Genomic DNA, 16,813 nt, shown 5'->3' with positions numbered 1-16,813 from the left:
GTGTGTTGTAGTTACTTCCCTTTGTTTTGTAAACCTCATTTGTAGTGAACCAAAACAAGTAGACAAAAATTGTAAATGGATTCGAGATGCTAAATATTTCATACTGTTGCACAAGATATTTTACCAATTTGAGGTTTGAACCTTAATCTTGTTCACTTAGCTTCTAGTTAAGATGATACTAAATACTTTCACTGATGTCACATCGTAAACTTGTAAACAGGTATTCGGATATTGTTGACATCACATATAGATCTATATACATTATCTTATATTTAGTTGACATCTACCTGTTTACATGACTACATGTACTGATTAAGGCAAAGTTATTTGACCTTTGTTATTGTTTGTGGAGTGTAGATCTACAGTATCATGATTATGACCCTTGTTTGGGTTTTAGTGGAAATTTAATTATCAGTTGTTTTAAATTTTGTGCCAGCACCTTTTACAGTGTAAATGTATACAAATATTTCCACATTATTTCATTTCTTTTTTTAAATAGTTAATTGCTAAAACAATTCACAAGGTTATCAAATGTCTTTATCGTTACAATGTAGATAAACTGGAAAAGCACCATGTTACTGGTTTCATAACAGTTTCTGGCCCCAAATTGCACATTTTTACAAACAGAATAAAAATCTGTCTACGTCTCTGACACTTCTAACACATACAGGTAAATGTCAATCATTAACTTGTATCCGATGTTTTTAATTGAAATATGGCCGAAAAATGCATAAACTTTTCTTGCTCAGAATTTCGTAGCAGTTTCCTGGACCTTTAAAATAAAAGGCTTTTTCATTTTGAATATAATTTGGGACATGTAAGCAATGTAAAGGTATTTTTATTATAGTTTACAACCTTTTCTGTATCCTTTGCAAATATTTTGTTCAAAAGTACTGATTTTGTTGGAATGGGGTCTTAATTATTGTGAATAATCAGAGCGTTTGAACTAGAATCCTATTTTTCTAAATGTAGCAACTTCTTTAAGGTTACTTCAAACAACAGGCAAATCTTCAAAATATATAAACGATTGTACAATTCAATTGCTGCTTTGCCTAGGAAACAAACGTCTCTCTGATTTGATGAAGCAACTTAGAAGCCTAATTATCAGTAAAAACAGACTGTACTGGACGAAAATGATAGTCCGCCAGAAAACTGCTCTGGTCTGGAAACTGCTTTAAAATCAGTAAAAAGTTTAATGATGATCTAGTCAGTGTATGAAAATAAGTCTCGACATATTCCTGTTTGTTTTAATTGAAAGATAATTATGTTAATATGTTAATGTTTGATCATCTTTTTTTTATGAAAAAAGATGTCAATAATATTAATTAGTCTGCCTTTTCTTACAGCAGCTTGAGATTTTTTGTGACACAGTCTGTGAGGTTGGTACAAGTAAGTTCTAGGGATTGTTTCCAATTTGATAAGATGGCATCCTTTATTGGGGAAAGAGTATTAGTACAGCTAAAGAATCAGAAGACCGGGAAATTTGAAAAGGCTCAATTTACACAGGTATAGATTGCATTTTAAACTTAAAAATGCCTCATGGTTGAGCTATTAGGATATAGCTTTTTAAACACAGAAACAACTTTTGCCCTAATTCTAAACGAACCCTTGACATTCAGCCCTTTAAAGGGGACTAACATGTAAAAAAGTAAGTAAAAGATTTGTTTTTTTTGAGGAGAATAACTGGCTTCAAGTACGGTCAGTTTTCAAATGGCCCGGGCAACAACCCGCCCGGCTGCTTCATTGACAATTCAACCCTTCTGACATTGTATGAGTTCTAAGTGAGATGATGTTTGTTGTGTTTCCTTTCAAATGTTGTAATTGTTGTCGGTTTTTTGTTATTGTCAATTTCTTTATGATAACTCAAGCGTTGTAACTTTAGTATAGATACATGTATATCTTTCTGTTTAATGTCATCTTAGGCTTATTAAAGGTACTCCACTGAGGTACGGCCGAATGTCACAAAAAAAAGTAAAATTTCACGAACCGATAATTTTTTGTTACCTGCTTGTTAGGGACATTCAAACAGAATCAGTGATACATTGATATGTGTTCTTTGGATTGGCAAGTCGTTTGAAATACATATTTTCTCCAATTTTATGGGAAAAGCGTTTAAACACCTTTCAGTTTGCAAATCTGAATAAAAACAAAGGTCACGTGATGATACTCGGGATGACTAAAAAGCGAAACGGAGAATTTTTTGTGTATCGGCAGCAACGAAAGTGCAAAAGTGGAATATACCAACAATCCATATATTTTAAGCAAATTATTGGTTTGTTTGTTCAATTTCTTGTTGTTCACATATGTTCTTGTAAGAAAAATCTTTCAAAAGCAATTTCAATATATTTAAAGCATTAAATTCTTGTTATCATGTTTTTTTTCTCCATTACAATGACGAATTAAGCTAAACGTACGGAGTTGGAAACTGACATACACAAATTTTACAAATATTCTATGTTAATTTGAGAGCTTTCGTGTAATTACTGAATATTATGTATTAACTTTGTAATGGTTAAAATATCATGATATCTAGGCTAAGGAAATTTACTTTGTCAATCAGTGTAATGGGTCCTATTTCAAAGGTCACTTTGGTTTATCTGACACCCGTTCAAGAAAAAAATCTTCGTAATACCTTTTATACAACGAACATGAACTTGAGTATTGTAAGCATAAACAATCACATGCACACACAGAATGTTATTCCAGAGATTTCTCTTTAACTCTGATCAAAGCACTGAAAGCACTGGCTAAATAGAGAATGAATCCGGCCTCATTATAGGACATTTAGGCTTCAACTTTATTAGTTAATATTTCTTATGTATGTCTAGTGCATATTATTAAAATTCTATAAGAAAAAATCGATCTTATTGGCTAGATAGATCTGAAATTTAATATTTATCATTTTACATACATACTTGCATATTTATCTGCATTGGATGTAAACTGTATGAACACGTCTGCGGATGTTTCTAAATTCAAAATTTTACTATTACATGTTTAAATGTTGAATTCTGCTCAAGCCGGTGCTAGGGGCGCGGACGGTAACTTGCACTTTCCAGTACCGTCCATGAACAGGCTCAATCAAACCGAGCCTGCAACATTTTCAATTTTGCCGTGTTGGGCTTTCTTTAGGGATTCTGTATTTTTCTATATTATTTGTTGATGAGAAAATTACTACGTTTTGATCTAGACATTCAAAACTATAGGTAATTGATACCTGTTTCATGTACATGGTAAGCATTAAGCAAGAAGGTCGGAAAAGAATTACAATCTGGCTCTATTAATATTATTATTATCATTATTGATTTAGTAGATATCCTGATAAATTTCTTTCTTATTGGAAGGCCTCCGTACTAGTGATGTCAATTGAGCTGTGCTTTAATGTTACCTATATATTGAAGCTTCCCGTTGGAAAAGAAATTGAGAGTGTTATAAGAGTAAAAAAGGAAAACTGGAATAAAGACAATCAAGGGCGACGGCAACGTTCACAGGACGCAGTCCCCGACACAGTCAAGCTTCCACAGCAGGGCTATTGCCGTGACTAGTTAAATAAACTTAAAACTGATTATAAAGTTGTTATTCTTTAAACCCTAACTTTCTTTCAAATTAAACGAAACAAACAAAAGCATGATACTTGCAAGACAAATGTGAAGGGCAGGTAAGTAAAAGTAACTTTAAGAAATTCAGTAAGATATTATTAACCTCACCTCATACAACAACCATTGCTTAAATTATGTTTTATAATACTTCCAACTCCTAGACGGTATACAAACTGCATATCTACATTGTTTTTACTCCTTATAGCCTGTTCATCATGGCATACTAATTGTTAATAGTTTTGTAAAGGGTCAGGTTCTTTTCCCGACTATTTTGAAAACACGAGTGACTGGTTTCAAAAACTGCAATGGCTAAATATTGATCGGATGCATTTCATTGCATAAATAAGTTAGGAAGAGAACCCTGCTTTTCTTGCATTATAGCACTAAAACCTTAACTTTTCTCAACTTTCTTCCTGTTTTTCATTTTTCTGTTTAGTCTTTTTATTTACCACTTGAAAGCCTGAAATTAAATTTTCCATTGATAATTTAGCTGTGGGCATGTGTTGCTTGGTCGTGTGGGTGTTGCATTCATTGAATGTTACCATTTCTTTTTGTATTTCTGATCGAAGATTATGAAATACAAAGCTAACATTCAATCTCTGACACAGCGGTTTCACGACAAACCTAACAACAAGCAGTTCTTAAAACAGCTGAAAACTAGCGATTTAAAAGAAAGAAATATTTTCATTTTGTTATAAGTATCCACTAAATTACAACGCATTCAAAGTACAAAAATAGCTTTGGGTTATAGAATTGTCAATGAATGCACATTCACAAATTACGCGGATGAATATCATTTTAATCAATGAAAATGCTATTTTAAGCAATATCGAGAGCGTATTTCACAAATAAATCTGACTGTCGAGTAGAGGAATATATACATGTCGGACTGCTTGGCAAGAAGATTTTTGTTAAATTATTTACATCAATGTTATACAACAGGTTAATCTTGAACAAAAACCTCGAAATTAACCCGAAATGCAATGGAAAATCTAAATTTAGTATTACTTGATTTTATTCAGGCATTGTTTGTATATCTTCTCCGTGGTGCAAGGGTAACGCGCTCGTTTAGTGTGTCAGGGGTTCAAATCAAATTTAGGGCAATTATTTTTTATAAAGTTTCTTTGTTAAGGAAATAGCCACGATATGCAAGGATAAAATAAGGCCGTCATAAAAATGAACATAAATGATTTTTTGATGCAACTCTAGTCATGCAAAATTCCATATGTATCAAACTCTGGTACCAAGCAAGAAGAATTATAGTACATAAAAATAAACTTATACAGGAAAATATAACAGTTATACACTGCGATTTAGATTGCAAAGATCAAAAAATACCACAGAGCTTGCAGCCTTTTGATTTATCTTGTTTTTCGTATGTATGTTCTGGAGATTAGGTGGGTGGTTCTCGTAATACTTTAAGATTTATAAGATTGTGTATTAAAAGCCTTTGTAAATTGTTTCGGAAATACTGGATATCGTTTCGAAAAATTATAGAGCTACTTAAGTATTTTAAACACTTGAACAAAAAATTTCACAGTAACAGGAATTAAAATTAATTCTTAAGTATTTTGGTTATAGTGATTATACCGTAATCAAACGTTAAAGGTCTCCTAAGAAATGTTCTTTGGAATTAAATACTTAGTGTAAGCACAAGAACATAAACCACCAGATTGCTTGCAAAATCTTTATCGGCAGGATAAATTGGTTCACAAAACATGATTTTTCACAGTCATGATCAAATGAACAGACTGTCATTTTCTTCCTGTTACCGAAAGATACGAACAGACTGTCATTTTCTTCCTGTTACCGAAAAATACACACGAGGAAGATTTCAAGTAGAAGACACGTCACTGACAGAATGTTCTTAATATTTGAATAGAAAAGAGTTTGCTAAAGCCAATTTATGAAAGAGAAATCGGGTATGCTACTTATTAAATTATTTGCCCATAAAAGAGGGTTTATTTTACTCGTTTAGATTATTTTCAAAAACAAAAAGTCTCAAAAAGCAAAGGTTAGCTGATATTAAGATGTAAACCGCGACATATAAAATTAATTTACCTGTGAAACTCGAGTGAAAATGTGTAAGTTTAGCCGGGTTTTTCTTCAGTGCCTTCAGCACTTTGATCTTACCTGTAGTACAAGTAAAACTATATCGTTTTCACCGAAAAATCATTAAATTCTAAACAAGTTTCTAATAGAATCATAAACATTTATTGTATCTTAGTTTGAAGACTTTTCTGTTGAAAACGTGCCAGAGTTACATGCACATGCACAGTGCGTAACTGGAGTGCAGGTGATAGTTCCCAACACTCCACAGCATGCCCATTGATGTACTCATTCTTTTTTTTTTGGGGGGGGGGGTGCTTTTTTTGGTATAACGATAGAAATGCCAAATTCAGAAGCTGGTTCATAGGTTTTTTTCTGGGGTTTCATATTGTTACAACAGGGAACGTGCATTTAATTTTGCCTATGGTATGAATATGATGTAATTGTGTGTGGAACGTGTATGTACGATCCTATCATGATAGCCTACGAAACGTCACTCATTACATACACAGATGCCCGTTTGTGCCAGAAACAATTTTGCAAAGGTAGCACCTGAGTTCTTACTCCACCAGTAAAACTGAAGAGTCGCCAAAATGACCTACGTACACAGTTTTGTGTGACGTAACCCCCACTCCATCCCAAAAACAAACAATCAAATCAAATGAGACATGTCATTAACTGTATTTGATTTAAATACGTTATAGATAGCGTTTAATACTTTTATTAGTGTGATTACACTGTGCTCGTTATAGTATAAATATCACCGATGCATTATGTTTGCCTTAGAATATTGAAATTGAAACTGAAATGTCAATGAAAATAATTGTAAATGTATATAATATCTTTCCGTTTTGTTTAGAAAATGTCCGCTTCGCTGGCGTTTGATTTTTAAAGACAACGAAATTGCTACCTTGATTATCTTTTATACAGTTTTTCTTCGTTATACTCAAGTTATATAAACATGATAGGTTAAAGTGTTGAGAAAAAATCAATAGACTTTTTTACCCCCGTTTACTCTGTTGTTCCAAAAATGTCCGTTGCGTATTTTAGTCATACCCGATGAATTGTGGGTAACTTCTGTACATGTCTGGGAAAACCAACTTTCATTTTTGCATCAAAAGCTGATGTGAAAATGCATTTTCTAGCATAATTGTTGTCAGAGGGTTGGTTAAAGTGTAAGTTATTGTTATTTTAGTCATAATATTGTGATTTGTGAGGAAATTTGTTTACATTTTTTTTGGACACCAAATTATCTGTCAGACCTCAGTGTAGCCCCTTTAAGCTTATAACAGTCTACCATTTCTTTGTCCCAAAGCCTTTCACTCTTGGTAACCTGTTACTGGCCCAGAAACAGTTCACATTGGCCAGTTTGGCTATAAGAAAAAATATAGTGATTTTGAATTTGTGAAACATTGTTAAACAAGTTTTGCAAATTTTTTGACATACTATTTTACATTAAATTCTGCTTTTTTTTCATGTAATAAGCATCTAACATGCTCCAAAATCTAAATCCATTATTAAAATATTATAAAACAGAACTTTTCCTTTTTTTCATAGGAAAAATCTAATGTATTTCTGATGTTTAATATGCATTTATATATGTTGTAATTATACCCCCGCACAACAAAGTTGTAAGGGGGGTATACTGGAATCAGCTTGTCCGTCCGTTTGTCCGTCCGTCTGTCCGTCCGGCCGTCGGTTTTTTCTTGTCCGCCCAATAACTTAAGATTCCTTTGACCCTTAGTCTTCATATTTGGCATGGAGGTTAGTCATGATTAGTAGATGATCCCTATTGATTTTGAGGTCACTAGGTCAAAGGTCAAGGTCACAGGGGCCTTGACTTCAAAAAGCTTGTCCGCCCAATAACTTAAGATTCCTTTGACCTACAGTCTTCATATTTGGCATGGATGTTAGTCATGATTGGTAGATGACCCCTATTGATTTTGAGGTCACCAGGTCAAAGGTCACGTTCACAGGGGCCTTGACTTCAAAAAGCTTGTCCGCCCAATAACTTAAGATTCCTTTGACCTACAGTCGTCATATTTGGCATGGAGGTTAGTCATGATTAGCAGATGACCCCTATTGATTTTGAGGTCACCAGGTCAAAGGTCAAGGTCACAGGGGCCTTGACTTCAAAAAGCTTGTCCGCCCAATAACTTAAGATTCCTTTGACCCACAGTCTTCATATTTAGCATGGAGATTAATCATGATTAGTAGATGACCCCTTTTGATTTTGAGGTCACCAGGTCAAAGGTCAAGGTCACAATGGCCTTGACTTCAAAAAGGTTGTCTGCCCAATAACTTAAAATTCCTTTGACCCACAGTCTTCATATTTAGCATGGAGGCTAGTCATGATTAGTAGATGACCCCTATTGATTTTGAGGTCACCAGGTCAAAGGTCAAGGTCACAGGGGCATTGACTTCAAAAAGCTTGTCCGCCCAATAACTTAAGATTCCTTTGACCCACAGTCTTCATATTTGGCATTGAGGTTAGTCATGATTAGTAGATGACCCCTATTGATTTTGAGGTCACCAGGTCAAAGGTCAAGGTCACAGGGGCCTTGACTTCAAAAAGCTTGTCCGCCTAATAACTTAAGATTCCTTTGACCCACAGTCTTCATATTTGGCATGGAGACTAGTCATGATTAGTAGATGACCCCTATTGATTTTGAGGTCACCAGGTCAAAGGTCAAGGTCACAGGGGCCTTGACTTCAAAAAGCTTGTCCGCCCAATAACTTAAGATTCCTTTGACCCACAGTCTTCATATTTGGAATGGAGGTTAGTCATGATTAGTAGATGACCCCTATTGATTTTGAGGTCACCAGGTCAAAGGTCAAGGTCACAGGGACTTTGACTTCAAAAAGTTTATCTGCCCAATAACTTTAGATTCTTTTGACCCACAGTCTTCATATTTGGCATGGATGTTGATCATGATTAGTAGATGACCCCTTTTGATTTTGAGGTCACTTGATCAAAGGTCAAGGTCATAGGGACTTTGACTTCAAAAAGTTTGTCCACCCATTAACTTAAGATTCCTTTGACCCACAGTCTCCATATTTGGCATGGAAGTTGATCATGACTATAAGGTGACCCCTATTGATTTTGAGGTCACTGGGTCAAAGGTCAAGGTCACAGGGACCTTGACAAAAAAAATCTTTTCTTCTCAATTGCTAAAGAATGTCCTGTCCGCAATGTATTGATTTTGACATTTTCACATTTGAAGCATGTAGAATACATAACTTAGCAATGCACTGGCTTAGTAACCTCAGATTTGGCAGGGAGGTTGTCCTTGAGCTCTAAATGGCCACTGTTGATTCTGACAAAGTGGTATGTGGGGGTATTCACGCCGTGATAGTGGCAGTTCTAGTTCTAATTATTCTATCAAGGATGAGAGGAAAATGTAAATACATGTTGTGGGCATTCAGTTTCTATCTATTTTTTATAGTGGGGGTGTGGCCGAGTGGTTAACGCATCAGACTAGTAATCTAAGGATAGCTGACCGCATGTGTTCAAACCATGTCAGGGGCAAGCCATTGTTTCCTAGAGCAAGAAATTGCTTACTGGTTGGTTCCAGAAATGGCTTGGAGAGTATTTCATTAAGCGTACAGCTTCCAACACAATCAAACTAGAATAAATTTGCATAAACTAATTTATTGTTATAGATACATGTATACACTCATCTTTCATTTGTTTTATTATTCTATTCACCAAGTGTATAGTGGACTACATAGATCCTGAGAATAAAGATGGCGTTTGTCAAGGCATGGTGGAACTGAAGGAAGGCAAATTGAATATATCATCTGCTGAGTTAGCTGATAAATGTGCTGTCAAAATAAAGGTACTATTTGTGTTTTTATTATGTTGCTTTTGTCCTCTTTACAAAGGTGGAGCATGATAGTTTTTATGATGCTTTTGTCCTCTTTTCAAAGGTGGAGCATGATAGTTTTTATGATGCTTTTGTCCTCTTTTCAAAGGTGGAGCATGATAGTTTTTATGATGCTTTTGTCCTCTTTACAAAGATGGAGCATGATTTAATTTAGCTCATATATTATACATGTTATGAATCTTTCTCAATATTTCTTTGGTATAGAAGGCTGTATGCTATTATATTGGGCTTCAGTGGCCAAGTGGTCAACTTGGTTGTCTTTGGCTTTCACTGATAGGGGTTGAATCCCACCAAAAATTTTATATTCTTTAATTTGAGGAATATTATATAGGTAGTTTATGGAAGGTTTGTTGGGTATACTCAGGTGTCTGATTATGTCTTAAATAATGCATGGAAAGGCTCCAGTACTTCCTCCACCTCCACAGTATCTGTGTAATTTAAAGCCCAATAAAATACATTGTAGGTAATTGAAGACTAAGACTAGATGCTTTTTACATAGCAATTATTACCTCCCCTGGCTGTCATTTTGAGGTTCATTTCCACTTTATCATAATAATTATGCTTAAGATAAGATGAAAATCTCTCATAATTGCAAACTGATAAAAAATCTTTTACATATTGGTGCTGTAATAATATATACATGCATATGTATAAAAGAATTTAACAAGTCTCCCAAATCAGCTGTTTATATTGATATGTTCAATATTTTACTTTGACAATTATATTATATGGAATATCAACCCCAGAAATGGCTGCCTCTTTTGGCAAGGGGGGTAAATATTGTCAAAATTGGGAACTATTATGTTGTTTATTTTATTTCAGCATCCACCATTTTGTCCTATACATCAAATGACAGATGAGAATAAGTCTGGGCTACCCCCTAATATCTACTCCCGGGGCATTGATTGTGGGGCGGCAGTGATATTGGAGTCTGGGGATGGTCAGGTGTTCCTTACTTGCAGGGGAGACCACCTACGAACATTCCCTGGTATTTGGGTTCCACCAGGTATTGTTGATATTATGCTCCAGGATCATTAGATAGGGACAGCATATTGCTTGGTCTGTCTGTTTGTTTGTTTGTCTGTCTCTTTGTCATAGAAATTAAACCTTCACTTAAACACTGATTTTGTTTAAGTTGTCATATCTTTGTTATATTTTAATGGGTTTGATTCATACTCAGACAAAGAATACTAATGATAAACTGACATGATGAATATTTCAAATTTGACCTTGGCCTTTAAATGATCTGGACAGTCAGGGTCACATAATTAAATGTAGCTTTAAATGTCATAAATTGCTTAAAATGTCATAAATTGGTTATTTATTTATTTATGAATTGATAGCTTAACAGCTGCTCTGGTATAAAATGAGTGTCAATCTAAAAGTGGCGGCGGGGCTGAGTGGTTAAAGGAGGACACCAATAATCTAACACTGGTGGCTGTGTGGGTTCCAATTGCCTCAGGGGCAAGCCATCATTTCCTTGCAAGGAACTTTACACTTAGTGCTTACTACTGGTTGGTTCAGAGAAAGGATTCAAGAGTGACCAAAAACTACAAAAACTAAAATTAATTCTGTATAAACTTTTCCTACTATTTATCTGCTTTTCATCAACATGCGGTATACATACTCATGCAAAAATTTGTTATTATTTTTTACAGGTGGACATATAGAACAAAATGAAACAGTAAGTTGATGATTATTTACTGATATTTGTCTTGTAGTGTATTACATATATTATGTAAAAAGCATGGCCTGAGCAAAGTTGCTACCTTCGCTGCACACTAGGATTATGCTGTTAGATTTTCTTTAAAAAATTACTCGCATCATAACCATGACAGTTGGTCTCAGACATTGAGTCTAATGTAGTTATGATCATGTGTCCCTCACCACTGTTTTAGAAATCATGTTGGATAAGTATTTGGTCACTTGCAGAGAAATTAGTACTTACTCGGGTTAGGTATCCAGACAAGCCTGTATAGTGGATTGACTTCTGAGATACATGTATAACCAAACATGCATTAAAACAAACAACCATGCTTCATCATATTACACTTTTTAGCTCACCAGAACCGAAGGTTAAGGGTGAGCATCATCAAAGGGGGATGCTCCGGCATCCGTCGTCATGCATCAACAATCTTCTTCTCTGAAACTGCTGGGCAGATTTGCTTCAAATTTGGTCTGTAGCATTTTTGTGACAGTCAAACTTAAATTTGTTAATGTCATTTCAATTGGCCCCTTTTAGGGGTCAACAGAGCTAAAAATAGAAAAACCTTTAAACATCTTCTTCTACAGAACTAATGGATGGATGATCACCAAACTTTGTCTGTAGCATTCTTGGGAAGTCTTTTATCAAGTTTGCTCATATTAGTTTGATTGGCACCTTTTAGGGGCCACTAAAGCTAAAAATAAAGATACCTTTAAACATCTTTTTCTACTGAAATAATTGATGGATGATCACCAAACTTTGCCTGTAGCATTCTTACTAATCTTAGGTAGTCTTTTATCAAGTTTAGTTAGTTTACTCATATTAATTTGATTGGCCCCATTTAAGCTACAGCTTAAATGCCCCAGGTCATGGCATTTCTTCAAATTATCGTTTAAAGATATTCTATGCTCAAATATTCTATGCTCAAAAATATTGACAAAGGATAATTTCCGACACTGAAAAGCAGTTGTTTCTGGTGAGAGACTCAGGGCCATCATGGCCCTCATGTATTGGTTAGTTCCAGGAAGCAGATTCAAAAGTGATTGATATAAGTTGCTCTACAATTGAATTTAGATAAATATTTTTAACTAAAAACTTTAAAATCTAATCATTATTAACAATACTCAACTATTTTCAATGACTTAATATATTCTTACTTGATCTTATTTCAGTTTCTGGAGGCTGGTTTACGAGAACTGAAGGAGGAGACTGGCTTGAATATCACTCCAGATATGTGTCAACTAGACACAGTCCACGTTTTGGCAGTTTGGGAGGTGAGACTGGTTTAAATATCACATGAGACGTGTCAACTAGACACAGTCCATGTTTAAGCAGTCTGGGAGGTAAGACTGTTTTAATATCATACCAGATATGTGTCAACTAGACACAGTCCACGTTTTGGCAGTCTGGGAGGTGAGACTGGTTTTAATATCACATGAGACATCAATCTCCTACGCAGTGATCTCCCCTTACAGCAGGATTAGATCTCTGCCATCACAACATTTTCGTCAAGATTTTTGACGATATGAATTTTTTCAATTTTTATATTTATTTTAAAAAGTAAACACGGTTTTGATAATTTTTTTAGGAAATATACCGGACGTAGGTACAAAAAGTTAAAAATAAAACAGAAAGAGAAAAATGACGTTAGATTTTCTATGTAACGGTCGATATTTACATTTGAATTTCGACGTTACGTCATGTGACTTTCATCATCATGTGACGTCTGTGAAGGCAGTGATTACAATTCTGCCAAGGGAGGTAATCACTGTGAGGAGTTTGATGAGACATGTCAACTAGACACAGTCCATGTTTTAGCTGTCTGGGAGGTCAGACTGGTTTAAATATCACACCAGATATGTGTCAACTAGACACAGTTCACGTTTTAGCAGTCTGGGAGTTAAGACTGGTTTTAATATCACATGAGACATGTCAACTAGACACAGTCCATGTTTAAGCAGTCCGGGAAGTAAGACTGGTTTAAATATCATACCAGATATGTGTCAACTAGACACAGTCCACATTTTAGTAGTCTGGAAGGTAAGACTGGTTTAAGTATCACACCAGATATGTGTCAACTAGACATAGTCCACATTTTAGCAGTCTGGGAGGTAAGACTGGTTTAAATATCACACCAGATATGTGTCAACTAGACACAGTCATACTTTTAGCTCTCTAGGAAGTAAGATTTATTTGAATTTCACATTTCTGTTTATTTTGATTTTTAAGGTTATTGGAATCACTTGTTTTTAGCTCGACTTTTCTATGAAAAGGGGAGCTATCCTACTCGCCCCGGCGTCGGCGTCGGCGTTAGCGTTAGCGTTAGCGTTAGCGTTGGCGTCACACCTTGGTTAAGTTTTTCGTACCACCCCACTTTATTTCAGAAGTATTACAAGTATGGCTTTGAAACTTACCATACTTGTTCACCATCATAACCTCCATCTACAGACAAGAGTACATAACTCTGTCAAGGTTTTTGACAGAATTATGGCCCTTTTTTGACTTAGAAAGTGTATTGAGCTTGGTTAAGTTTTTTGTACCACCTCACTTTATTTCAAAACCATTGGAGGTATTGCTTTGAAACTGACCATACTTGTTTACCATCACGACCTTCATCAACAGACAAGAGGACATAACTCTGTCAAGGTTTTTGACAGAATTATGCCCCTTTTTGACTTAGAAAATACATTGAATATGGGTCAAATCCACTTATTGCCTTAACCCTTTGAGATATTGCTTTGAAACTTTTAATGCTATTTTACATCATTACCCCCATCTGTACGCAAGAGAAGGTAACTCTGTCAAGGATTTGTTTTAAAAATTAAGGCCTTTTATCGACTTAGAATCTTGGTTAAGTTTTTAGTACCAGTCCACTTTTTGACTGAACTGTTTGAGATATTAATTTGAAAGTTGGAATACTTGTTTACCATCATGGTCCCAAAACATGGGCAGGAGAAGGTAATTCTGTTAAGGATTTTATTTGAATTATGGCCCTTTTTGACTTAGAAACTCAGTTAAGATTTTCATTCTTGTCCACTTGTTGACTTAACCATTTGAGATATTACTTTGGAAGTTGGAGTTCTTATGTGCCATCATGAGACCTATCTGTAAGCAAGAGAAGATAACTCTGTGAAAATGTTTCTTGATTTGTACTTAGAAATTCCTAGTTAAAGTCTTGTGTGCCCTTAACTGTCAAAGTTTTGTTTTATAGGCAAGCACTAAAAAAGTCGAGCGCGCTGTCCTTCTGACAGCTCTTGTTATCACTGCTTTCATGTATCATTTTGATATCTTCTCCATATATTTACAGTCTGTGTTTCCGCCAAAGCTGTCACTTGGTACAAGCAAACGTCATCATGCTGTGATTTACCTTCATGCTCAGTTAAAATCTCAATATACATCCAACAGTTTAAATAAAGAGGTTAAAATTGATCCAGAAGAGGTTGGGGCGTGTGCTTGGTTTGACAGGTCAAAGATCAATGCCATTGTATCGGCTAGAGAAGAAGACCAACAAAAAGATTTACAAGATGTCTGTGATTCATTTAGGTATTGGGATATATATTATTTATATGGCCATTATTCAATATGAAACATAGTAAAGACTCTGCTCGAATATGACCAAAAATCCAGTTTTTAGAGGATTTCAGTTTTCAGGAGTTTATATCCTTAAACACATTGTTTTTTCATTTCTCCAAAAGACGACCATATTTTGAAACCATAATAAAATGGGTCAAAATTTTCTGTTCTCAAAACCAGATGTAGTTTTGTCATAGGAATCCGGGCAATATTTTCATCAGATTTTTTTGCATTAGCTACTCCACCGTGCATATCCAGTAAGGCAGGAATGTGCAAATAACGTAAAAGTAACACTGAATCTGTGCAATGCTATTGCCAAAACGAATAACACAGTAAGTAAAAGTACCAAAATATTGTATTCTTAATCAAATTTAAAGAAATGAATTAGCGCATACGGCTGCTATGACCTTATACTTTAACCAGCATTTCAATTTTTTTTCATGATTATGTTCATTTCTTTAGATCATTCGTGTGAAAGACAACCTTATTACCATTTTAAAGGTGACTGTTGTGTTGTGTCAAATAAATATGTTCATTTTACATATTTAAAACATTATTTTTTCATGTTCTGTATACCTTTGACATTTGTCAAACTTCAAGTGTCGTATAACAATAGACAGAAGCTTGTAAAATAAGATTTAGCTACTTTTAATGAGATAAACACGGTGCTTCAGTGCTTCATTCACAACTAAATTGCACAATTCTGCATTACCATTGCACAATTTCTGTGTTATTTGCACATTCCTGCATTATTGGATATACACTGTGTACTCTAGACCAACATCAATTGGTAAAAAAGTCTCGGAAAAATATTTCCAGTCCTGTCAGAAAAACTCATAGGGGTCACTTTAAAAAAAATCTTGTTTGAAAAAAAAGGATGATTATCATTTGAGCCGCGTCACAACAAAACCAACATAATAGGTTTGCCACCAGCATGGATGCAGACCAGCCTGCGCACTGCGCATCCACGCAGTCTGATCAGGATACATGCTGTCCGCTTTCCAACACTATTACAAGTAGAGAAACTGATAGCGAACAGCATGGATCCTGATCAGACTGCGCGGATGTGCAGGCTGGTCTGCATCCATGCTGGTCGCAAACGCACTATGTTGGTTTTGTCGTGACGCGGCTCATTTAAACTTTTCTATCAACAAGTTATAACTTCAACTTAATATTGTTTATTACAGTGCAATAGTATTAGATGAGAATAAAGAGCAGAAAGAAGCACAACTTCCTTTTAAAGATCTACTGCAAATATCAGGTGATACCAAGGATCAGAAGGGTAGAGTCAGCACTGGTACGAAGTTTGCTCTGGAAGAATGGCTGGCTGGAAATCATATAGTTTCTAGTAGTTAATACAGTTGTGTTTTTTTAAAACAACTTATTATTTAATATTTATAGACTGTTATACTATTTGAATACAGGAATTATAAACAGATAATGGTGACATTGTAACAATATGAGCTCGAGATATTTCAGAGAAGCTTAATGTATCTAATCTATGTAAAAAAAGGCTTGCCCTACTGTTCTGTCTGTCCATCATTCAGTCAGGGAGTCCATCTGTCTCCATCGTGTCTGCTATAAATTCTTCAAACTTGACTCAAATGTTCATCTCAACTGCCATTTTTTGTTAAAGATCCTGTAACACAATTTTTTATGGTTTTATATCATAAATATGATGCTCAAATTAAGATTGATCAATTTTGTAAGGTCCAAAAAGCATTATTTATAAAGATATTACCGAATTTAACATTTCATGTAAATGAAGGGAGGTAATAAAAAAAATATTTTCTATAAAGTCTAAGTCAAATTTTGAATAAGAAATGAATGCATACATTTTAATGTTTACATATAATATGTACAAATATTTGCAGTATATATTTTACATATTCTCCGATGTTTGAAAATTGTTTCATAAGCATAATTATATATATAATTTCACTTTAGTGTGGTATACAACCTCAATTACAAAATACAGGATCATTAAAGTTAAACTTTAG

The 16,813-nt window shown here is 34.8% G+C and overlaps 1 protein-coding gene across 4 annotated transcripts; it reads left to right on the top strand.

Annotated features, from left to right (window-relative positions):
- Positions 1-16,396, top strand: LOC132722889 (nucleoside diphosphate-linked moiety X motif 17-like). Of its 4 annotated transcripts, XM_060707474.1 has the most exons (9): positions 35-133; positions 555-670; positions 1,347-1,506; positions 9,362-9,487; positions 10,358-10,541; positions 11,194-11,219; positions 12,413-12,514; positions 14,548-14,783; positions 16,001-16,396. In XM_060707474.1, exons 3-9 carry the CDS (start codon positions 1,423-1,425, stop codon positions 16,167-16,169), a joined length of 927 nt encoding a protein of 308 aa, XP_060563457.1. In that variant the 5' UTR covers positions 35-133; positions 555-670; positions 1,347-1,422; the 3' UTR covers positions 16,170-16,396. The 4 variants fall into 4 exon arrangements, with proteins under 4 accessions (XP_060563454.1, XP_060563457.1, XP_060563455.1 ...); XM_060707471.1 differs by lacking the exon at positions 555-670 and having other exon boundaries at positions 1-133; XM_060707472.1 differs by lacking the exon at positions 555-670 and having other exon boundaries at positions 40-133; positions 1,350-1,506.
- The last annotated feature ends 417 nt before the right edge of the window (positions 16,397-16,813 follow it).

This window comes from Ruditapes philippinarum, unplaced genomic scaffold (assembly GCF_026571515.1).
Source record: "Ruditapes philippinarum isolate M1 unplaced genomic scaffold, ASM2657151v2 ctg34_1_1_1_1, whole genome shotgun sequence".
Taxonomy (NCBI): domain Eukaryota; kingdom Metazoa; phylum Mollusca; class Bivalvia; order Venerida; family Veneridae; genus Ruditapes; species Ruditapes philippinarum.
Note: the sequence above shows the minus strand (reverse complement) of the source record. Positions and strands in the feature narration are given on the sequence as shown.

Excerpts from the sequence above, each read along its gene's own strand:
- LOC132722889 (XM_060707471.1), top strand. The coding sequence starts at position 87 with ATGCTAAATATTTCATACTGTTGCACAAGATATTTTACCAATTTGAG. Across the intron at positions 9,488-10,357 it reads AATGTGCTGTCAAAATAAAG|CATCCACCATTTTGTCCTAT; the intron begins GTACTATTTGTG and ends ATTTTATTTCAG. Across the intron at positions 14,784-16,000 it reads GATGTCTGTGATTCATTTAG|TGCAATAGTATTAGATGAGA; the intron begins GTATTGGGATAT and ends TGTTTATTACAG.